Raw genomic sequence first — 22,747 nt, forward strand, 5'->3', positions numbered from 1 at the left:
GGGCTTCCCTCCTTGGATCCTTTCCCATCCTGAGCTTATCTCTGAGAGCTGGAGTTAGGGGTCAGGGTAGGGGAACACACTCTCTGAAGACCTTAAAGATGCTGTCTCTGCTGCTCAGGACAACAGGGATTTGAATGAACCTCCAGAAATAGGCACCAATGACTGGGACCCGGGGCCCCACCCGTCCCCTACCCTCCCACTCCCACAGGTCTCCACACTGTATTTCCCAGAACCCAGTGAGATGAGTCCCAGCTGATTCCGGAAGGGGATGGGTGAGCAGAGAGGGGGCAGATTCTGAGAGTGGTAGGGGAGGGACTGACGGAGGGTTTGGTAGGGATGGGGCAGGATCCTAAGGCCCAGGCCAGGATGTGGCTGGGGTGGATGGTCAAAGCCACAGCCTGAAACTCCCCACATTCAAGTTCTTTCCCCCATCCCCGAGCATCTCTGGAAGTGGAGACGGAGGCCATGTCTCCTGAGTAAAGAAGATGGGGGCCTGTCCCAGGTTCTTGTGACGTGAGTCGAATGGAGGTTTCCTGGGAGGAGGTAAGGAAGCTCAACCTTGGAGTGGTGGGGAGCCTCAGGGATTGAGAGAGGATTGGGCAGGACTGGAAAGGAGACAGGGAAGTCAGGATGGGTCAGAGGGACGAAGGGAGGTGATGGTTTCCTCTTTGCTGTTCATTGAGTGGCCTCCTATTCTGCTCCAGGCTCTGCCATAAGTTAGGTGGAACCCTGGTTCAGTGTTTCTTATCTTCAGTTTTTATTGGGGCTCCCAGGAGCTTTCCCAAAGTGGCTGTTTCCTCCACGGAGGCCACATGGGTGAATCATCCTCATAAGGACAAGGGACAGGGTGTGTTGGCACCTTTGGGTCCCGTGAAAAGCCTATTTTGTGATGGGGATGTCTCATACGGCCCCTTCCTTCAACCAGCTTCGTTTCTCCCCTCCCACTCTGTCCAGGCATTCTTTAATTAACTGTGGGGACATCTAGTTTCTCCCTACCCTCTACCCAGACTCCTGCTGAGAGAAGAGACAGATTGCTAAGAGAGTACTGACTTCCTCTTCCCGTGCTCCCTTAGTCTGGGCTTTGCCCTCCTTCCCTCCTTGTTCTCCCTCCCTGTCCCCTCCCATCACCTATCCTTCCATTCCATCATCATTAATGCATAGGCCCTGGCATCCGTGGCAGATAGACTCTGGTGTCAGGAGCTGGGAGGTAGGAGAGGAGAGAGGAGCTGGCACCAGCTCAGCAGGAGCACCCTCATCAAAGGAGTGCTGGGGGTGGAGGTGAAGGTCTCAACACCCTCCCACTCCTCAGTGCAGGGCCACACATGTTCAGTGAAATAAGAAAAAGATCAGGGACATTAATAAAGGGACTTTACTGAATTGTCCAGTGATGTTCTGTGGTGGGGATCAGAAACCTCCCCATCCCTCTAGCTCTCTAGTGATCCATCCCCAGTTCAGGTGGAGCAGAAACCACTTTTCTCCCAAGGGAAAGGGTTCAGGAAGCCCTTCTGTGTATAAAGGAGAGAGCAGAGAGCAAGGGAATCTCCGAAACAGGAAGCAGAGGACCCTAAGCCAGGGGATCCACAGTAGAGGGTAGAGGGAGAGGAGCCTGGGTCTGAGAGAGAGAGAGAGAGAGAGAAAGAGAGAGAGAGAGAGGCGGGTGCAGCTTTTCAGCAGAGGCAGAGGGAGAAGACAGGAGGAGCCTGCAAGGTCCCTCCTGGCCTCACTGCCAGCTGGGTCCCTCTGTCTCCTCACCCTCCTATATACCCTCTTCTCCAGCCCCCAGGTAAGTCTTGCCACTGCCCAGACGTTCCAAGTTGTTTTGTATCTTCTTTGCCCTGGTCCGCCACCTTTCAGCTGGGGACCTTCCACTTTCTGCAAAGCCCTCCTCATTCTTGAAGAGTCAGTTCAAACATCCACTCAGTGCCGCCTTTGAGACCACCTCCGCCACGCTCCACAGCTGCCTGCTCCCACCTCCGAGGTGGCACACGAGACCATTTGCCACCGTTCTCTGGTCTGTCACTCCTGCATCTCTGTGGACTCGGAAGCTCTGGGTCTCTGAGTCTAGCACAGTCCAGGCCCAGTGAAAGCGAAAGTCGCTCAGTCGTGTCCGACTCTTGGTGACCCCATGGACTGTACAGTCCATGGAATTTTCCAGGCCAGAATACTGAAGTGGGTAGCCTATCCCTTCTCCAGGGGATCTTCCCGACCCAGGAATTGAACCGAGGTTTTCTGCGTTTCAGGCAGATTCTTTATCAGCAGTGAGTGAGTGAGTGAAAGTTGCTCAGTCGTGTCCGACTCTTTGCAACCCCATGGACTGTAGCCCACCAGGCTCTCCTCTGTCCGTGGGATTCTCCAGGCAAGAATACTGGAGTGGGTTGCCATTCCCTTCTCCAGGGGATATTACCAAACCAGGGATCGAACCTAGCTCTCCTGTTTTATCTTCTTTTAGTTTTGCTTCCTTTTGGTCTTTACCCTACTGGGGTCTTTGGGAACTGTGCATATGTGTAATACCAGCATCTACCATACCTCTTCATTTTAGCTTAGGCTGGATTTGAAGAGCCAAAACAGGAAAACACTTTAGGAGACCTGAGACTCTCATAGAGAAATAAATTAGAGCTGCTGTTTCTTTTAGCTTTGCTTTCCTGTTCTTTATTATTAAAAAAAAATGTAATCTCTCCTTTTATCAACTTTCATCATTTCATATTGTAAGAAAGTGAAATCACTAAAGGCAAATAACCTTATGAACCTGCTGAGTGTGAAGAGAAAAGGCCATGGTATAGATGAATGGATTAGGAGGGAGACACCCAACTGTAGGGGCTTACAGTTGGTAGAAACTCAGGCTTTGTTGTACAATAAGTATCATTATGTGTTACGCAATGACTGGGTACTGATTGCTTGCAGTGACACAAGCATAAGCAGCCCTTCAAAATCAAGTATAAATATAACAAGGGAAAAAGCAATATGGAAAAATTCAGGAATGTCCAACTATTGCTATTTCTTGGGTGAAACTCTACTGAGTTGGGTTTCTCAGTAGAGTTGTTGGGTTCCCCAACAAAATGTGAAAACAAGAGAATTTTAGAAAGTAGCAATTTTAAAGAAATGAGTGCTATGCAAAATGCATCGCAGTCCTTCATTATATAGTTCATAAGTATGAAAAAAAGAATTCTAGACTGTTAATTAATTCATAATTCTGGAAAATATTTTTCCATGCAGTGAATCTATAACAATAACTGTTACACAGTCTCCCTCCCTCGCTCTTTTTATGAGAGACCAGCAGAGTAGGTACGAAAACTAGGCGATCAAACCCCCCGGCACTGAAGATGGTGTTGGTGGACTGAGAGAGATCAGGTGTTTCAGAGAGACAGAGGAGGAAGGGGATGGAATTGGGGGATGGGAAGGGGCTGCAGAGGAGGCAGAGGGGATCAGAAGAGAGGAGAGGGTATGGAGAGGGGAGCTGGGCGCAGACCCGGAGAAGTGTCCCTGGTTGTCAGACCATTGTGCTGAGGGTGGAGGAGTCCTCAGAGCGCACAGGCAGCACAGGGGCCCGCTTGAGGGGACGTCGGGTCTCGTCCCGGTTCTGCCACACGTAGTGGGCCAGATAAGCCACCACCAGCACCAGCCAGCCCCCCATGGTGACCAGCAGGGCCACGTCGGTGCTGCGCCGGGCCCCGCCCCGCCCTGTCCCACACAACTCTTCCTCCCCAACCAGTGGCAGAAACTCCTGCCCCACGAGGTCCGGTCGGGCTCCTGGGCCACACACGATGCCTGTCCCGGTGCCCGGGGCCAGCTTCACCCGACGGAGCACCTCCTGGAGGGCACAGTCACAGCGCCACGGGTTGGCAGACAGGTTCACTTGGATCTTTAGCCCCATGAAAGCCTCCACGGGCACCGAGGCCAGCTGGTTGGCAGAGAGGTCGAGGTGGCGCAGTGTGCCCGCCAGGCCCTGGAAAGCAGCCCCTGAGAGGTGGGCAAGGACGTTATGGGACAGATCCAGCTCCTCCAGGACAGGCAGGTGCTGGAAGGCACCAGCTGGCACCGACACCAGCCGGTTGGCATCCAGGTAGAGTTTGCGGGTGTCGTTGGGGATGCTGGTGGGCACGGCGCTCAGACCCGCCTGGCTGCAGCGGAAGGTCCGCTCCCCAGCTTCCTCTGCTGCATAGCAGCCCTGGGGAACCCCCTGGGGGCTGGGCACGGCCCCCCCTGCGTCTATCACCAGCAGCAGGGACAGGAGATGACTGGCTGGTGGGAACATGGCCACAGATTGGCATAGTCCTGGACTGGAGTAGAATCTGGGGAAGGAAAAGTTCCACAAAGGAAGAGTGAGTCGAGAGAATTCTGTTCCCTGCGGCCAGTGTTCTCTTCCTGAAGTCCGCCTCTGGATTCTCTTTGGGCTAGGGCCTCTCCTTTGGGAGCTCCCTCAGGCCTCTCTCTCTCTTTAGCCGCTAAGTCGTGTCCGACTTCTGCGACCCCATGGACTGCAGCCTGCCAGGCTCCTCTGTCCATGGGATTCTCCAGGCAAGAATACTGGAGTGGGTTGCCATTTCCTTCTCCCTCTCAGAGAGGGGTGGGTGGCTGGGTGGCTCTTTTGCTTCCTTGGAGTCTAAGACTCCTTACTGGGCCCTTGGGGTAGACGGTCCCCTGGGCCTGAGACTCTTCTAAGTTCTCTTTGATTCTGGAGGGCTAATCTAGGAAGTCTTTCTGCCCAATGCTCTGTTGGTCATTCTGGGTCTGGGGGCTCCTAAGCGTCTGCTTCTGCTCATGTACTGTTCTCCTTCCACTGGAATAAAGGACCTGGGTGGCTGCCAGATGGGCCAGGTAGGCACCAGAGAGCACTCGTGTGAAGGAGACAAGGAGGACGGATCAGTAATAGGACTTTATGGTATCCAGCCAGGCTGAGTGACTCAGGCCCCCAACTTCTGTGCCCATTCACCCCCTTTCCTGGAGCGTCCACCCCTCGGCCCATCCCAGCTCTGTCCTCTCCGCCCCACTCTTCCTCCCTGTTCTCTCCCTCCTCATCTTCCCAGCCTCTCACCCTGTTGCTGGGAGAGCCTTCTCCTGTGCTGCCCTCTTCCCGGAAGTAGCCTCCCTGCGGTGCGACTCTGGAGACCCACTTCCTCCTCCGGAGCCCTGCTCCCGTAGCTGCTGGAAGCTGGGGGCTGGGGCCCAGGAGTGTTGGGTTTCCTGGCATGTGACTCCGGGCCCCAGGTGTCGGATACCTGAGCCCTGGTCTGGCCAGGCGATGCCCAAGGAGGGTAGATCCTGGACCCTGATGAGCCCTGTCGTGGGAAGGCCAGGCCCCAATTCCATTCCCTGCCTCAGGCTCCCTTTCCAAAGCCTTGACATTGCCAGCCTGCATCCTTCCTCTCTCTGCCGGGGCTCAGACTCTGCCTCCTAGAACCTCTGCCTTCTGCCCAGAGCTTGGCTCAGTAGGAGGATCCCTGCTTGGCAGGCCTGGAGGGGGGGCCTCATCTCACACCACTGCCTTCAGCAACCCGTCTCCCCTCCTACTGTGCACACCTTCTTCCATGGTAAATAAGCTTCCTTCACCCTTTTTCTTGGAAAACTTGTCTCTCTTAGGAGGACCTCATCTTCTGGCTCCCTGAAGGGTGTCCAGCCTCCTTGCCAGGCAGGGGGCACTGTGTTAGTTCTCTGCACTGTTGGCAGATGGCCCCTTAAGGAGCAGGAGGGGGTTCTTCAAGGTTTCTGAAGTTCCATACGGTCATCTAGAAGTTTTTTCACTGGTTTTCTGTTCTGGATTGGAGCTGACTCATGTTCTCTTAGTTTGCTGGGGCCTTGAGCTCCCAAGTTGGTACCTTTAACTCTCCCTCATGCCCAGGAGCTGGGGAGAGCTTGGACGACTTATTCCCCAGGGTCTCTTGATCCCGACCATCATTTACAGCCGCATGGCCCCATCACGCCACCCTCTCCTAATGTAAGGGAAGGGAACAGAAGAGTGGGTGTCACAGAGAGCTGAGGTCATATGCTGTGGAGACCTTTCTGGGAAGGAGAACCTTGTTGGATTTTCTAAGAGACTACGGATGAACAGCATTGGACACAGAACTGCAGGCTTCAGCGCAAAATGACGACGTGGGTTCCTTTGTTCAAAACTTGGGAATTTCAAAGTGGCAACAGCAGTAGGTTGTAAAACCAAGTGCAGGGCCCTTCTGAATGGAGGGCATGGGGCCCTGCACAGGTTGCCACTCCCTGAGCCTGGCCCTGTAGGTGACCTTGAACGAGCATTTTCAGATGGGTAATGGAAGTCCGAATCAGAGGCTAGGATATGGGATGATGTTATCACTGAAGATGTGCTTGCCACTGACTCATTCCAGTGACATTAACAGGGTCATTTCTCAGACTGCATTGTCCACTGAATCCAATAAGACACATTTTCTACACTGGGGCAGAAGAAGTGGACATTTTGTCTGTGGGTTGCTTGTTCGTTAGGCCAGACACTCTGCTACTGAATACTTGGGGGTTAACTTTGGGATTGGGGATGAGTGTGGAAGAGGAAGCACATGGAACCCTACCCACCCCCCACCCCCCGCCACCCAGTGCTGTCTTGTCACACTGGGTGGGGGCTTTAGCTAAGGCACAAGAGGGGAGCCTGGATGTGGATGGAGAGAGTTATCTACTTCAACTAGGGCAGCTGCCAAGTAAGAGTGGGACTGGGGTGTCTGGCATGGCAGCTGTCAGAGAAGCAGGAAGTCTGTGCACCCGCTGGCTCACGACGTCATTCACTGAGGGTGATTGAATGTGATGCTCAGTAGAGATGAGAAAACAGAGAGGAAGGAGGAACAACCCTCAGAATGGTGCACAGTACAGTCTGAGGGTGAACGAGGCTGAAGCAGAAGTTCTTCTCCACCGTTCTTTCATTTATTCATTTGTTCATTCAGGAAAGATATCCTGTGAGTCCCATGTTATAAGTAGTGCTGTGCTCAAGATTCAGCCCCTGTTCTTTTAAGTTTTTTTGTTGTTGTTGTTGATGAGGACCATTTTTAAAGTCTTTATTGAATTTGTTACAATATTGCTTCTAGTTAATTTTTTTCTTATGTTTTAGTTTTTGGCTGTGAGGCATGTGGGATCTTTACTCCCCGACCAGGGAGCAAACTCACTCCCCCCTGCATTGGAAGGTGAAGTCTTAATCGCTGAACTGCCAGGGAAGTCCCCAGCCCCTGTTTTGAAGGTCTTAGATAGCAGTGGTTAGCCCAGTGGTTCACCCAGTCTGCCCATTAGAATCACTCTGGGGAATTTCTAAAATTAGTTATGCTTGGGTGTACCTGGACCAATTAAAATCTCTGTGGATGGGGTGTATGCACTGGTATTTTTCAAAATGCTCTCCAGGTATTTCTAATGTTCAGTCTGAGTTAAGAACTGCCGGTCTGGAGGGAGACACGGACATGTTAACACACGTCTGCACAATGCCTTTAATGTGATGTCTGCCAGATGATGTGTGAAGCCAAGAGAGAGGTTAAGTCACCGTGGCAGAATCTGCTGGTGCTCTAGGGGAGGCAACAGTTTCCCCCTGCCCAATTAGGGCTTTTCAGCTGGGCCTGAGAATTGAAGTGACATAAGCAGATTAACAGGAGAAAAGCATACACATTTATATGGATGAGGAGGGGTAAACTTGGAATTTGGGATTAACAGATACATACCACTATATATAAAAAAGATAAATGACAAGGTCCTACTGTACAGCATAGGGAGCTATATTCAATATATTGCAATGAATCTGAAAAAAATACATACATATATGGGTGTGTGTGTGTGTGTAACTGATTCACTTTGCTGTGCAACTGAAACATTATAAATCAACTAGACTTCAGTGGGAATTCCCTGGCAGTCCAGTGGTTAGGACTCCACACTTCCACTGCAGGGGTCCTGGGTTTGATCCCTGGTCAGGGAACTAAGATCTTGGAAGGCATGTAGTACAGCCAAAAAGAAAAACCCCAACTATACCTCAATTAAAAAAAAGTTAAAAACAAATTTATATTAATGACATGTGAACCTTCACAAGGAAATGAAGACCCAGAAAAGTGGCAAAACATTAATACTTTTATTCTGGGTTGAATAAAAAGAAGCAATTGTGGAGAAGTGACTAAAATATATGGGAAGCCTAGAGGAAGATATAAATTATTTTAACAAAGTCTGTTTGTGCAGCATTCTCTTGGCCTTAACTCCCCATTGAAGAATTTTCTTTTCTCCTGATATAGGGAGAGCATCTTTCTTTCATGTGGGGAGTTTGCTCTCCTGTTTTCTGGAAGAAGAGCTTCTCTGGTGACTCAGATGGTAAAGAATCTGCCTGCAATGCAGGAGACCCAGGTTCGACCCCTGGGTTGGAAAGATCCCCTGGAGAAGGGAATGGCAACTTACTCCAGTATTCTCACCTGGAGAATTCCATGGACAGAGGAGCTTGGTGGGCTATAGTCCATGGGGTCACAAATGGTTGGACACTACTGAGCGATGAACACTTTGACTTTCTTTTCTGGAAGAAAAGAGGAGGTTAGAATCCCCTTCTTGCATCTGCTCAAAATAATCCTTAGGCCCAAGTGACATATTTTGGGGTGGTGTATTCTGCCACCCTTCAGTGTCTGTTCCTGAGCTCCTTCCTTGATAACACACACTGATTTGGGAGGAGCAATCTTGGCAGCTGGGTGTGGCTCACTATGACCAATGACATCTAATCTGAAGTTGACTGAGGGGTTTCTAGGACAGTCTTTGATTTGCTCATACAAAGAGGATGGACTGAACCCTCCCCTTCTCTCTACAGCTTTCTTCAGGCATTGGACATGAAGAGTCAACTACAGCCATATTTTGATCTTGAGGCAGCAAAGCAGAAAAGAAAGGTCAAGAGTATCACTGAGACCTGGCCTGGATATGGCTAAGCCGCTCAGCCAACACCAGCAACTGCCTACTTCTGGACTCATTATATGAGAAAGATAACTCCTGCCTCAGTGCTTCTTAACTTAGCTGCACATTAGAACATGGGAGGTTTTGAGAATTACAGATGCCTGGGTCCACCTCAAAGATTCTAATTAAATTGGTCTGGCATGTGTACAGTGATGGGGACTTTTTAAAGCTCCTTAGGTGACTCTTTTAAATATTTTTCATTTAAAAATATTTTTGGCCATGCCTCATGGCACAAAAGATCTTAGTTCCAGGGATCAAACCTGCATTCACTGCACTGGAAGCGCAGAGTCTTAACCATTGGACCACCAGGGAAGTTCCTCTTGAGGTGATTCTGATGGCAAACCAGGGTCAGAATCATTCCTTTGCTTGGGTTTTCTGTTGCTTTTAACTGAGAGCATTCCTACCTGATAACTTTTCCAAGATCTCAGGGAAGGCTATACCAGGGAGGGACATTTGAGTTGGGTTTTAAGGCTGAGTTCATCAGGTGGAGCAGCAGAGTATATGCAGGAACAAGGGAGCATCAGAAGGCTTGGCTTCTCCTAGATGTAGAGTTGAAGGGGTGGTGGCAAAGGCTGCAGTTAAAGTGGAAAAGGTCTAGATCCTGGGGCCTTGTATACAAGGCAAGAATTAGGACTTGTTTCCATGGCTGATGGATGGAAGGTATTAAAATTAGCTTTGAATGTGGATCATGCCGCTGGCCGTGTGGAAGATGTATTGGTGAATGTGAGACCAGCTACTACACCAGTCCGGGCGGGAAGTGATTAGGGATGGGCGACTGAAGGAGCTATGACTGGAGGAGCTCAAGGCCATCAGACATTCGTGCCAGTGGGCACGTCCTTCCCGATTCCCCTGGGGCTTTGGTTCTCTGGAATCTTGGCCTCCGAACACTTCCAGCCTGATGTATCTATGATGATGTGGCAGGGAAGAGGCTGCGGCACGGCAGGGCTTGGCTCCCAAGTTCAGGGCCCTGGAAAGTAGGCCCCGAAGGCCCCCACCCTCCATGGCCTGAGTCACAACTCTTCCCTCCAACGACAGTAACTCCACGCCCCAGAGATGTGACTTCGGAGGAAGGAAGTTGAGCAGTCCTCTAGGGCCCTCCCTGCCTGATATTGAAAGCGCCCCTCAGGCTCAGCCTGGGTAGAGAGGGACAGCTGAAAGGAAAGGAGGAGAGCTGTCTCCTTGACCCAGCAAGTCAACCAGGGACCCATCTAACACCAGTCTCTTGGGCAGTTTGGGCTTTGGGGGCAACAAAGTCCTCTGCTCTTTTGTGGAAACTGACAAGGGTGTACATACCTCACGCTCCCATCCTCAGATGTACTCTCTCCTTAGTTCAACACATACCTGCTGGGCATCTTAGGCATTGGGGATGCAGAGAGAAGAAGAACAGCCTTCAGACAATAGAGGAAGATGGGTGTGTGCGCAAATTTGGCCTCTTGATGGCCTAGGGGTGGGCTGTAGCTGAGGCGTCTGCAGGCGTCAGAGAAGCAGCGGGTTCTGTTTGGATAGTCTCCTTCACAGAGAAGGAGACAGGTGAGGGGTGGCTTTCTGGGACAAATAGGAGTCTACCAGTGGCACAAAGGCACTGTAGGCTGAGACAAGAGCAAGAGAGAGCCAGGTGTGGTTAGGCGAGAGTGGTTAGGGGCTTGATGCAGCAGTAGTTTGGGAGGTGTGCATCTCAGCTAACATTTCCTGAGAACCTATTATATACAGGAAATGCAAATATGAGTAAGAAGTATGGAGCAAGCAGCCTCCAGGGGCAGTGGATGTGTAACAGATAAATACAGCACTCCCAGGGCAGGAGAGAAGTCTTTATAAGGCACTGATGCAAACATGAGGGACACATGGTTGCAAGAGTGTGTGTGGCCAGGATTGAATTTTGGGAGAAATGCCATTTCCTAGCGGTATGACTTTCGGCAGAATATTTAAACTCTTCCTATGGCAGTTATCTCATTTGCAAAGTGGAGATAATAATACCTACTGGGGCTTCCCTGGTGGCTCAGTGGTAAAGAATCTGCCTGCCGATGCAGGGGACACAGTTCCGATTGCTGGTCAGGGGAAGATGCCATGATGCCGATGCCATCGTGGAGTAACTAAGCCCATGCTCCGGAACTATTGAGCCCGTGCTCTAGAGCTGAGGAGACGCAACTACTGAAGCCCACATGCCCTAGAGCCCGCGCTCCCCGACAGAAGCTACAGCAATGAGAAGCCCGTGCATCATCACAACTAGAGAGTAGCCTGCTGACTGCAACTACAGAAAAGTCTGAGGAGCAACGAAGACCCAGAACAGCTAAAAAACCCCCAAAACAAAGCCCTATCTATCTACCCATATACCTATCTCACAGAGTTGTTTGAACGATGAAGAGAGTTGATGTAGGTAAGACCTTTGGCCCAGTGCCTGGAACAGAGCAAGCGCTAATAATAGTGGCTGTGATTACCCCTGAAGGAGGAGCTGTATTAGGAGGGGAAGGCAGAAGCTCATCTGGGGCAGTGTGGCCCAGAATTCCTAAAGAGGTGGGGCCTGCCAGGGGTAGTCATGAGACTGGAAAGAACCTAGGGGGGTTTTTCTTAAAGCTACTGTTTTTATATCCATTGCCTTTTTGATCTGGTAATATTTACTGTTTTCTAAATTTTTTTTTTTTTTTTCTCCCCGCATAGGGGAAAGTCTCAGTTGTTTGTATCAGAGAATATGCAGATGGAGGGGTTCCTAATGAGCAGCCTGCTCTTGGTTCCCAGAGGGAGGTTCTGGTTCCCTAGCCTTGATTCTGGCCCAGGAGGCCCTGGCAGGCTCTGCCCTTTCCCTCTGCAGCCCAAAATAGCCAACCACAGGGCTGGGCGAGGGGAGGAGAGCAGAGTGCCCACTGGCAACTCGGCCTGTCCTGGCACCTCCTCCTGTTTCTCATCAACTTGGTAAACTCACTCAGGTCTCTGATGGCTCAGCATCACTGCCCCCTCCCTTCTGCTGCCACCACATGCCCGGGGTGTCCCCCCACCCAAACAAAAACAGCTGCGGACATAAACAGCTCTTTGCTTCCTTGCACTTGCTCTGGGTGTGACCTCAACACCTCCCCTTCTGGAAGGAGGGAGGTGAGGTGGGGGGAGCTGGAGAGCAGCAGGAATGAATTGGAGGGGAGTAGGAGGTGATAAGAGTGGAGGGCTCAGTCATTCCCCCCGGGGTCCGGAAGAAGGGGTTCTGTTTCTTGACATCCCACCTCCTCACTTCCCACCACTGCCAGCACCCCAGGAATGTGTTCCCAGCTTGTTACCCCGCCCCTGTTTGCTATCTCGGCCCACACGGTGTATCTGTGGCAAGCAGAAGCCACACCACCCCGCCAGATGGAAACACCCCAAGGCTGGGAACATGTCTACTTGAGCAGACTAAGGAGCTCCCAGAGGGCAGGGAGAGTCAGTGAAGATGACTCACTCTGTTTTAAAAACATAAACACTTTTCATAAAAAATTTAAAAGCGAATAATCTCACATTACACAAAGTTTAAAACTAGGGAATGAAAAAATCACCCCCAACCTCTCCATCCTAACACAAAATCTGTTTTTATTTTATTGGATTTCCACAGCCTAGTGAAGTAGATGATCAAATATCACTCAAATGTGGAATGGATTAATAAAAGTCGATAACGATTCCTGTGTGTCTGGACTTGTTCCAAGTGCTTCACATGTAGTGACCCATTTAATTCTCTCAACAGCATGTGGCAGGTATCACCATGAAGATAACATTCTTCATTTCTAGGAACCACAGAACAGAGAGGTCCAGTGACTTGCCTAAGGTCACACAGCTGGCAACCACAGGAGCTGGGAGTTGAACCCTGGCAGTCTGGTGCCAGGATCTTACCAGTGTTGCTCTGTCTTGTCACATCATAATCGTTAATGCATTTGCAGGTTTATAAAAACTTTTTATTATGGACAATTTCAAACAAAAAAAAGCATAGAAAATAATAGAAGTAATCTCATGTCCCCATCTCCCGGTTTCAATAATTATCACCTCATGGCCCAACTTGCTTCTTTTCTTCCTCTCCCCCACCCCTAGCCCAGATTATTTTGAAGCAAATCCAGTCATCATATAATTTCATCCACATATTTTAGCATATATGTCCAGAAGATAAGAAGGACTTTTTTATTGAAGAAATTACAGTACCATACCATGCCTTAAAATGTATATTTCATTAAAATCATCAATTCGAATAGTTAGCATTCAAATTTCCTCAATAATTTAAATATTTTTTTAAGTTGGTGTACTTTAATGAGGACCCCAATAAGGCTTTTGATTGATAGATTTCTTAATTTCCTTTCATTTTAAGCCTCCCCCTCTCCCTTTTTTCTTCCAATTTATTTGTTGATGGAGTTGGGTGTTAGTTTTGCTGACTGCATCCCTGGGGTGTGCTCAGACTTTTTTTTTTTCTTGCCAGGCTGCATGACTTTTGGGATCTTAGTTCCCTGACCAGGGATTGAACCCAGGCCTACAACACTGAAAGCCCTGTGCCTAACCACTGGACCGCTAGGGAACTCCCAGCACAGGCTATTTTGTATCCTGGTCTTTTCATTTAACATCTTCTTAGTCACCGTCATTTACTATATGGCTTCCTTCTATGGCACTCAGTGGATATGGTACTATAACTTTTTTCTTGGGCACTTGGGATGGGGAAACAGTGGAAACAGTGGCTGACTTTATTTTTCTGGGCTCCAAAATCACTGCAGATGGTGATTGCAGCCATGAAATTAAAAGACGCTTACTCCTTGGAAGGAAAGTTAGGACCAACCTAGAGAGCATATTAAAAAGCAGAGACATTACTTTGTCAACAAAGGTCCGTCTAGTCAAGGCTGTGGTTTTTCCAGTGGTCATGTATGGATGTGAGAGTTGGACTATAAAGAAAGCTGAGTGCTGAAGAATTGATGCTTTTGAACTGTGGTGTTGGAGAAGACTCTTGAGAGTCCCTTGGACTGCAAGGAGATCCAACCAGTCCTTCCTAAAGGAGATCAGTCCTGGGTGTTCATTGGAAAGACTGATGTTGAAGCTGAAACTCCAGTACTTTGGCCACCTGATGTGAAGAGCTGACTCATTTGAAAAGATCCTGATGCTGGGAAAGATTGAGGACAGAAGGAGAAGGGGACAACAGAGGATGAGATGGTTGATTGGATGGCATCACCGACTCAATGGACATGGGTTTGGGTGAACTCTGGTAGTTGGTGATGGACAGGGAGGCCTGGCGTGCTGCTATTCATGGGGTCACAAAGAGTCAGACACGACTGAGCGACTGAACTGAACTGAACTGGGTTGCTTTCAGTTTTCTATTATTATAGATAATGCTGGAATGAACACCCTCACACATAGTACATGGGCTGTACTTCCTCAGAATATGCTACCAGAAGTGTAATCATGGCTCCGAGGCCTGAACAATTTTTTAATCTCTTAGCATATATCAGCAATTATTTGTCTGAGGGGTTACACACTGGCCAGCGCCACATAAGAGTGCTGTCACTCATTCTGAACTGTGCTTAGGGCTATTCAAGGCTGAAGGATGTCTGGTTAAGACATGGTAATTACAAGGGCAGAGGGCCAGAGGAGAAGGGTGATGACAGGGACTCAGGCTAAATTAAGCAGAAAGCGATCCACAATTCACCACAAACCTAGAGTGAGTCAGGACTCTGTTCATTCTCATTGTAGAAAAAAAAAAACCACCCCTGATAACAGGAGCTATTAATAGGGCATGGCATGTCCAGTAATCTTTCTGTTAGACTATGCATTTAGTCAGACTCTTGTTTGAGGCTTGGAACCAGTCTGGGTCACTGAACTTCAGACAGGAAATTGGCAAAGATCAGAGAGCTTGATCAACTATGGGGAGCATGAAAGACTCCCAGAGAAAAGTGGAAGGAGTCCAGTAGGCGCATTTTGGGAAAAATAAGAGATTTCAGTACTGGGGAGGCCTCTATGGAAGGACAACACGCAGTTTTTGCTTATTTCTTCAGAAGGGGCCTCCACCAACCAGCAGGAACTTCTGTAAGGCCCAGGCACAATTGTTTAAGACTCTGGGGTGACTATTCAAGTCTTGGGCTAAGTGCTCTTGAGCTACTGGCCCTGGAAATATTTCAGAAGCTGCCTGTTCTTCTGCCCTGAGTGGTTCAGATATCTACCTGTTGGGTGTCCAATAGGTCCCTCAGGGGCCCACTCCAGCTTTATGACAGCTGTTTCCTGGCAGCCGCCTGGTGAGAGGGTGGGTGAGGTCACAGGGAGTGCTGCCCAGGTTCCCTGGACCAGCATTCTCCTTTCTGTTCCCTCACCTTCATTCCAGTGTGTGTTCACAGCCAGGCAGGTTGGCCAGTCGTGACATCACCTGATCCTGCTATTCCAGCCCCACCGGGCATAGAGTGGACTTAGAAGCTGGGGCAGGGGAAGTAGAAACTATTCAAACAAGGCCCTCTTGGTGACATGGAGAGTGGGAGTGACCCAGGAGACCTCAAGAGTCCTTTAGTTCAGCCTCCTACAGAAACAACTTCCTACAATATAACAGTCGCTTTACAAACATTCTTTTGAATTCCCACAACCTTAGAGGTAGGTTTTCACAGGTATGGAATTGGAGATTAAGACAACTTATTTGCTGAGGGTTACGCTGCTGGTGAAGCAGTGCCTGCTTAGTCTACCTGGCAGGAAAATCTGTGCCCTGGCCGCAGAGTTCTGAGCAGAAAACTGCAGACCCCAGAGCCACCCCAAACCCACACCGCTGACCTGGGACTGGGACTCAGGGACCTGGTTATTCACCAGGGTGGTTTCCCAAGTCACATGTCTTCTTCCCACGTCTCATGTGGGAAGGCCAAAGATGAGACCTGGCCCAGGCCCGCCTGGGTCAGGTGTAACTGAGCAGCAGACAGGCTGTGGACTTAGTTCTCTGACCTCCAGACTCTCATACTAATCAATATCGCGAAAAACCCACTTCCAGGAGGGCCCGACAGGGGCTGAGCCAGTAGTTGTCTGGAGGGCCAGAGGCAGCGAGGTGTAGTTGAAAAACTCTGACTTGGGGTCAGAATTTCTGGGTTTCAGTCCAGGCTGGAACCCAGCGGGGACCTATGGCAAGTTACTTAAAACTTAAAGTTTCCTCATATGCAAAACCGGGCAATAGTAAACTCCACAAGAAGCACGCTGACGCCAAAACAGGCATTGTTGTGCGTCAAAGCAATACCAGCTGACCTTTGTGTCGCGCACTGTTGAAACCTGCGGGCGGGCCCAGAGAGCCCTGGGCTGGAGCAGGGGTAAATACTACAACTCCCAGGAGGCTGCGGGCGGCCCGGCGCTGGGCGGTGACGTAATGGGGGCTGGCGCGGGGCGCTGATTCGGCCCGAGCTGCCAGCGGAGTGGCTGCCGCCGCGGCTCATTACAGCTGCTGGAGCAGCAGCGGCCCCCGCCCCCAGGCACCCTTCCCGGGCCTCGACCTCCGGCCCCACACGGTGAGTCCAGTCGGGCGGCCTTGGAGTGGCCAAACCGGGAGTATCCTGGGGCTACAGGAGAGACGGGAAAGGAGGTGGGGGCTTGTTGGGGAGGCGCCCGGGGTTGGAGGGGATCGGGACACGGCGAGTGGAGGTGGCGGGGGTGCATCAGCCGCGGGGTGGAGGTGCATCAGTCGAAGTGATGCCCAAAGGGGAAAGTGGGGGCAGGAGGCAGGGGATGGGGCGTAGAGGAGAAGCCCTTGGGCTGGGGATGGGGGCGGGGAAGAGGCTGGGCTTCGGGGATAAAGGTTTGGCCGCTTCCAGCTGGGTGAACGTGTGGGGGTGGGGCTCCGGACGAAGCCAGGCTCCGAGTGCGAGGTCCCAGGCTGGGGGGTGGAGCGGAGACCCCCACTTCGTCTCGAAGTCCCACTCTGTAAACCCCAACAATAGTGCGGACTCCGCCTCCTCGCGTCACCCTCTCCCCGTGCTAGTAGGGGTTCGCTCCTCTTCTCGCCTTCTTTCCATCCCCACCGCCCTCCCGAGTCCGGGAGGAAGAGCTGAAGCTAAGTGGTGAGCGACGGTGGTGGCCCTGCCGGTTGTGGGGGTGGGCAGAAAGTGGCTCTGTGTCAGGGACTCTCCGCTGGGGTCCAGGTTGCAGGCTCCTATGCTTTGTGCTCCTCACCCAGATGGCGAAAGATTTGCTGCCCTTAGTTGGGGGAGAGATTAGGAAGCAGCTCACCTGGCCGTTGGCACTGTGGTGTTGGCTTAGGTGTCTGACAGACTGGGCAAAGATATTTGTGTAGGAGCCAGTAGGAAAAGGGAGGGAAGGAGTGGGAAAGAGCTGCCAGCAAGAAAGTAGTTAACAGAACAGAGTTGCTGCAGGCTTTGGTTTGAGTCAGGTTATGAAACCACCTCGGGGACTGACGCGGGCAGCCACCTGCTAGTTTAGCGGCAGAACTTTTCAGCCTCAGCTGCTGTGAGCTTACTTTGTGTCTGTCAGCTTCTTCTTCCCATTTCTCCCCTTCTGGGCCAGGGGCAGTTAGGTTACTTCACTAATGGAAGTGGTGTGTACCCTTAGTCACACAAAAGTCTCAAGAGAGCTTTTCTTAGTTTATTGCTGCCAGTCTTTCCCTTAGTTTATTGACTTTTCTATCTTTTTTGGGGGAGGGGGAGTCTCCTGGGAATTTCTGCTCTCAGGGCACCTGGTGTTCAGGCTGCAGAAAGAAGCTTCCCTTCAGAAAGGGTGTCAGTTGAAGCCATAAGTCTGAGCCCCCCCGAGACGCCTCAGACTTTGCTGGGTGCCCTGTTACAGCCAGAAAGGAGTGTCGAATCATCTGGGACTCAGCCAGGCTCTTGGCCCTCCCGGACAAAACAACTCTGGAGGGCTAGAGGTCTTGCTACTCCTTTATCCTTGTAGGTCTAGGTTAGGGAGACGTGGGGAAGGGAAGAAGTTTCTGGTCCTACTTGGGGAACTCTCTCCCTCTTCTTCCTCAGTAGTTAAGCCCTTCAGGCCGTCTACTGACGATCTCTCCACCCTCCGCTCCCTTTCCACCAGGTGGAGGCTTTTGTGCAGTAGGTTTCCCAGGAGCTGTGTTTAGGTAACTGAAGCCCTAAGGCCCTGGGAAGGTAAACAACCGAGCCAGTCCTGGTTTTCTAGTTCCCTGGGTTTCTCTTAGGCCCAATTATCCAACCTAATGGGTTGAGCTCATGGGCCCCAGGAGCATGACTGCTTTGGAGCCTTCGCATGTATGTTTGTATGTTGGGAAGGTGTGTTGTGGGTCTCATTTCCCCTGAGGTCTCTAAGCTTGGAGCCATCCAAGAGGAGGAAACTTGTTCCCATTGTCCTGGAAGTAGGGAACTGATCCTTGAGAATTCCAGCTCCTATGCAGTCTCTGTGATCCCACCCAGAGATAGAGGGAACCAAGTTGGGGGGTGGGGGTGGGATCATCGCAGCAGAGTTGGGGGATGACCTTCTGAGCACTTCCAGGATACCCTCATCTGGAACCCCTTTCTGTATCCCCAGGAAAGATGGGGCTGTTACCATGGTGATGACCTTAGGGTCTTTATTGGACAGGATCTCCCCTTAGCTTAGGAGGTGAGCCAGTACAAAGATGTCATCTGTTCCCACCTCCTGCTGGTCAGAAGGCCCTCAGAGATCTGGGGACAGCTGAGCTCTGGACAAGGGGCTGCTCGTTTCCCTCCTTACCTGCATCCAAGAATGGGCTGGGCTGCATGGTTTCATGGGCAGCCAGGGAAGCCCTCCGGGTTCCCCTTGCTAAAGGGCCTCTGCCCTTGGAACTGGGCATAGGAAGGCATGGTACTAATAACTTACACTTGGAAACAGATACTGGGAAAAGAGGCCCAGGTGAGGATGGGTAGGCAGAGAGGGAAGAGGGCAGGAGAGCGGCTGTAGGTGTGTCCCTGGGAGAAGTCTGTTGATGTGGGCTCCAGGCGCCCATGGGCACTGTAGACATTGGTCATGTTCGCTGTCCTCACCCCTCCTCTGGTAGGGAAAAGGGCCGAGGTGGTTTGGCAGGAAAACGGGTGGCACCAGGAGGGCTAGCCTGAGTGGCTGCTAAATGGATAAAACATCTGGATGGGTGGTTTTGTGTCCCCAAGAAGGCAGCTTCCAGGTCTGGGCAAAGGTTGTCTCTTGTCTGTTTTTTCTTTTCTTCCTTTTCTCTCTCTTTCTACCCCCGCCAATCCTACTGAGTTAGGGTGCAGGGAGACCCAGGATACTTCATCCACTACTGCCTGTTCCTTCTCATAGGGAGAAGTGGGTTCAGGGGTGGAGATGTGTTATATCAGACCCTCAGTGAGACGGAGTACAGCAGGGGGTATTGCTGAGTGATTGTTAGGGCACAGGCCTCTTCTCCCCTACCCTGGGCTTCTTGGGCAGAAGGCTCCCCAGAGGGTGAGATTGCAAGACAGGCAGTGGTTTCTTTGCCCTGGGGCTGGATGCCTGTTGATGGCCTGTCCACCCAGGCAGTTCCAGTGCCTGGAAGGGCACTGTCCTGATTGGATGATGTACAGAGCAGCCTGGTGCTCAGCCCAGCACCAGCACCGGGAAATGGATAAAGTCTGCCTCCCTGCAGGAATTGGAAGGTGTGAGGGAGCAGGGAAGGTGGTGTGACCTGTCTTGCCTGTGCTGCTTGTTTGTAGGACAGTGGCAGGAGAGGGGCAGCAGGATGAACGTGGGAACAGCACACAGCGAGGTGAACCCCAACACGCGGGTGATGAACAGCCGCGGCATCTGGCTCTCGTACGTGCTGGCCATCGGGCTTCTCCACGTCGTGCTGCTCAGCATCCCCTTTGTGAGCGTCCCCGTCGTCTGGACCCTCACCAACCTCATCCACAACATGGTGAGGGCCTGCCCGCTGCCTGCCTTTGGTGGGGTGGGGGTAGGGGACCCTCCCCCGAGACGTGGGCCAGATGTCAGGGTGACATGCTGACTTCAGTCACCAGAGTTCTCTTCTTTCTGCCCCACCCCCCGTTACTGGAATAAAATCTGCAGGTATGGCCACACCTCTTGGACGGGGTGGCTTATGGATTGGAAGAGAGGGTCATCAAGAGCTGAGCTAAGGACCCCAAAGAGTCTGCAGCACTTGGATGCCTAGCCTGGGGCAAAAATGCCTCTTTCCCCAATCAGGATCTGAGTGTCCTTCTCTCTTGCCCCTCTGTGCTCTTTCACTACCTGCTTGCTCCCTGGTACTCTTGGTGGGCAAGCAAGACCTGGTTCCTTTCCATCAGCTGGCCTCCCTGCAGCTGGCGCAGGAAGCCTAGCCCTGGGCTGGAGAGACGGCGTCTCCTTGCTGGTTCTATATTTGACTCCTCCCCGGGAATTCTCCTCATGCCAGGCCTGCCCTCTCACCCAGTGGGTCTCCTTATTCTCTGGCCAGTCTCCCAGCTGCTCCAGCCTGACCTCCGGCCCGCATCCCCCTGCCCAGTAGATGGGGCTCCGAATCACTGGGAGCCCATGTCTGTGACTGGGGCAGAGGAGCTGAGCTGGAGGGCCTTTGGCCTTCTGTGTCCTCTAATGAAGGCCCCTCTCTCCAGGGCATGTACATCTTCCTGCACACAGTGAAGGGGACACCCTTTGAGACCCCGGACCAGGGCAAGGCGAGGCTGCTCACCCACTGGGAGCAGATGGACTATGGGGTCCAGTTCACCGCATCTCGGAAATTCCTGACCATCACACCCATTGTGCTGTGAGTGCCTTGGGCAGAGGAGGATGCCAGTGGAAAGGCCAAGGCCTGGGGAACCCTGGGGCCCTGCGAGGCTTAAACCCCTCGCCAACTGTGGCCCTTGGCATAGGAATGACCAGAGGCAGAAAGGCTGGGGTGCCCCTGGGTCTCATGCTGGGCTCAGGTTGTGACTCCCTGGTCCTGTCTGTCCTCCGTTGAAGCTTCCTTCCTGCCACTGAGTTTGGTCCTCAGGTCTGGGGTAGAACTCGGGGCCTGGGTCAGCAGGGGGCTTCTGTAACTGGGGGGATCTTACCACCCTACTTCAGTTCTAGGGGGTCTTTCCCATAACCTCTCACTGTCAGAAATGTCTCCCTCAACCATGGAGGGGGGAAGAAAGGGACCTTTCAAACAGAGTTTTATACCTCCTCCCAACCTCCCCCTACAGGTACTTCCTCACCAGCTTCTATACCAAGTACGACCAGATCCATTTCATTCTCAACACTGTGTCTTTGATGAGCGTGCTCATCCCCAAGCTGCCCCAGCTCCACGGAGTCCGGATTTTTGGAATCAATAAGTACTGAGAGTGCAGCCCCTTCCCCTGCCCGGGATGGCGGGGGAGGGGTAGAAGCCTGGGCTGCGATGCTGAAGACAGAAGGAGCCTCTGGTAGCCGCCAGAGATGAGGGTTGAGCCTCTGGGCCCTAGTTTTCCCCTCACTTCCCCCAGTGGCAGACTTGAAGTAGCTTGTAGTGGGTTGGGGTGGGGCCCCCTGGGGCTCTGACCCCTTCTGATTCTTTTTTTATCTTTTCCTTTTGCCTTTTGGATAGAGACTCTGTGGGGGTGTTCATGAAATGGGCTGGGCTTCTGGGCTGAACACAGACCTGTGAGGTTGGGGCAAGAGAAGCCCCCTGCTCACTTGCTCATCCTCAGACTGCTAAAGCACTTTAACCCCTGTGAGCGGGGCAGAGGGGACGGTACAGCTTCTAGTTTGTTTCACTTTAATTCTTAAGTCTTTAGAATGACACTTCGTGTGTGCTTGTATCTCTCAAAGCAACCGTGTGGCGGCACCTCATCGCTCTGTGTAGAGAATTGTCTAATCAAGTCAGATGGCTCTCGCACGACCCACCTGGGGTACTGGGTAGGAGTGGGGAGGGTAAGGAGCAGGATGGCGGGCTGGATGTGGGTGGCCTGGTCCCAGGGCTGAGGCGCCAGGGCTGCAGCCATCCTGGCCCTGGGGGAGGGAGTTGGGGGCAGGGGTGGGATACTGAGTTGAGTCTTAGAAGAATGGGGCCACGTAGCAGCTGGGATTGGTGTGAGGGGGGTGGGTGGTGGGGACAGACCCAACCTCAGTCTTTCAGAAGTGGTCTGGGAGGAGGGGCAGACTCGGAGGGATCATCTACCCCCCGTGTGGTGGGGCGGTGCATCGGTAAGGAGGCTGCTGCGGCTCTGCAGCTCCAGGTGGCGTGGCGGGGTGGAGTGGGGGAGAGGCCCCTGAGTCATCGTACGCCCAGGTCCAGTGTGACACGTCTCTGCGGTGGTGGGGCGGGTGGCGTGGGGATTCTGCACAGCAGTGCTGCAGCCCTTCCACAGACCTGCTCACACAGACAGGGCCTGGGCCGGGGCCTCCCATGTGGCATGCACCTGTGGGGTCATCAGGTCACCGCCAAATGGGTTTGGTAGGCTAGAGAGTCCTGCATGGTCCCCGCCTAAGCAGGACAGTGGAGGGAGCAGGGAGTGACCTGTGGGGGCTGTCCACTCAGGCTGAGGAGGCGAGGCGGGGCGGGACCAGAGGGGAGCTGCCTTCTCCCCACCCCCGCCATCTGACTGGGGTCTGTGTTACTTCTGAGGTGTGGGTACCAGGGCCTTGAGGGAGCAGTGGGGGTTGAGGGGGGGGGTCACTGGCCCTGTTTTCTGCCTCTTCGTCCCCCCAAGCCCCACCCCATGTATCATAGGGAACTTTCACCTCAAAATCTTTCTAAGCAAAGTGTGAATAGGATTTTTACTCCCTTTGTACAGTATTCTGAGAAATGCAAATAAAGGACAATGTGTTCCTATTTCCCCGGAGTCTGGCCTCTGCTTCGTGGAGGGCTCTGGAGGAGGGGCGGGGGGAGGGCAGTGTGGCGCATGGGTCCGACCCTCTGCCTGGATGGTGGGAGGGCCCCTGGGACCAGCAGAACAGGGTGAAGGGGCTGGTGGCGAGCTAGCTGAGGCAGCAAGCTGGCCAGAGT

The 22,747-nt window shown here is 52.2% G+C and overlaps 3 protein-coding genes across 5 annotated transcripts in view; 2 read left to right on the forward strand and 1 right to left on the reverse strand.

The window, feature by feature from the left end:
• Positions 1–3,487: 3,487 nt before the first annotated feature.
• Positions 3,488–5,307, reverse strand: LRRC3C (leucine rich repeat containing 3C). Its single transcript, XM_055579622.1, has 2 exons — positions 5,033–5,307; positions 3,488–4,289 (listed from the first exon to the last, which is right to left on the reverse strand). Exons 1-2 carry the CDS (start codon positions 5,305–5,307, stop codon positions 3,488–3,490), a joined length of 1,077 nt encoding a protein of 358 aa, XP_055435597.1.
• A 743-nt stretch (positions 5,308–6,050) lies between these two features.
• GSDMB (gasdermin B) overlaps positions 6,051–22,747 on the forward strand; it is a 31,187-nt gene continuing 14,490 nt past the window's right edge. The window contains exon 1 of the mRNA XM_055575973.1: positions 6,051–6,087. The gene's annotated coding sequence lies outside the window, so the exon portion shown is untranslated. The remainder of the gene's footprint in view (positions 6,088–22,747) is intronic.
• On the forward strand, positions 16,204–22,573 carry ORMDL3 (ORMDL sphingolipid biosynthesis regulator 3). 3 transcript variants are annotated; one of them, XM_055575970.1, is made up of 4 exons: positions 16,204–16,358; positions 19,500–19,699; positions 20,394–20,545; positions 20,967–22,573. In XM_055575970.1, exons 2-4 carry the CDS (start codon positions 19,526–19,528, stop codon positions 21,100–21,102), a joined length of 462 nt encoding a protein of 153 aa, XP_055431945.1. In that variant the 5' UTR covers positions 16,204–16,358; positions 19,500–19,525; the 3' UTR covers positions 21,103–22,573. The 3 variants fall into 3 exon arrangements, with proteins under 3 accessions (XP_055431945.1, XP_055431947.1, XP_055431946.1); XM_055575972.1 differs by having other exon boundaries at positions 16,301–16,432; XM_055575971.1 differs by lacking the exon at positions 16,204–16,358 and adding an exon at positions 16,681–16,907.

The sequence above is a fragment of the Bubalus kerabau genome, chromosome 4 (genome assembly GCF_029407905.1).
Source record: "Bubalus kerabau isolate K-KA32 ecotype Philippines breed swamp buffalo chromosome 4, PCC_UOA_SB_1v2, whole genome shotgun sequence".
Taxonomy (NCBI): Eukaryota; Metazoa; Chordata; class Mammalia; order Artiodactyla; family Bovidae; genus Bubalus; species Bubalus kerabau.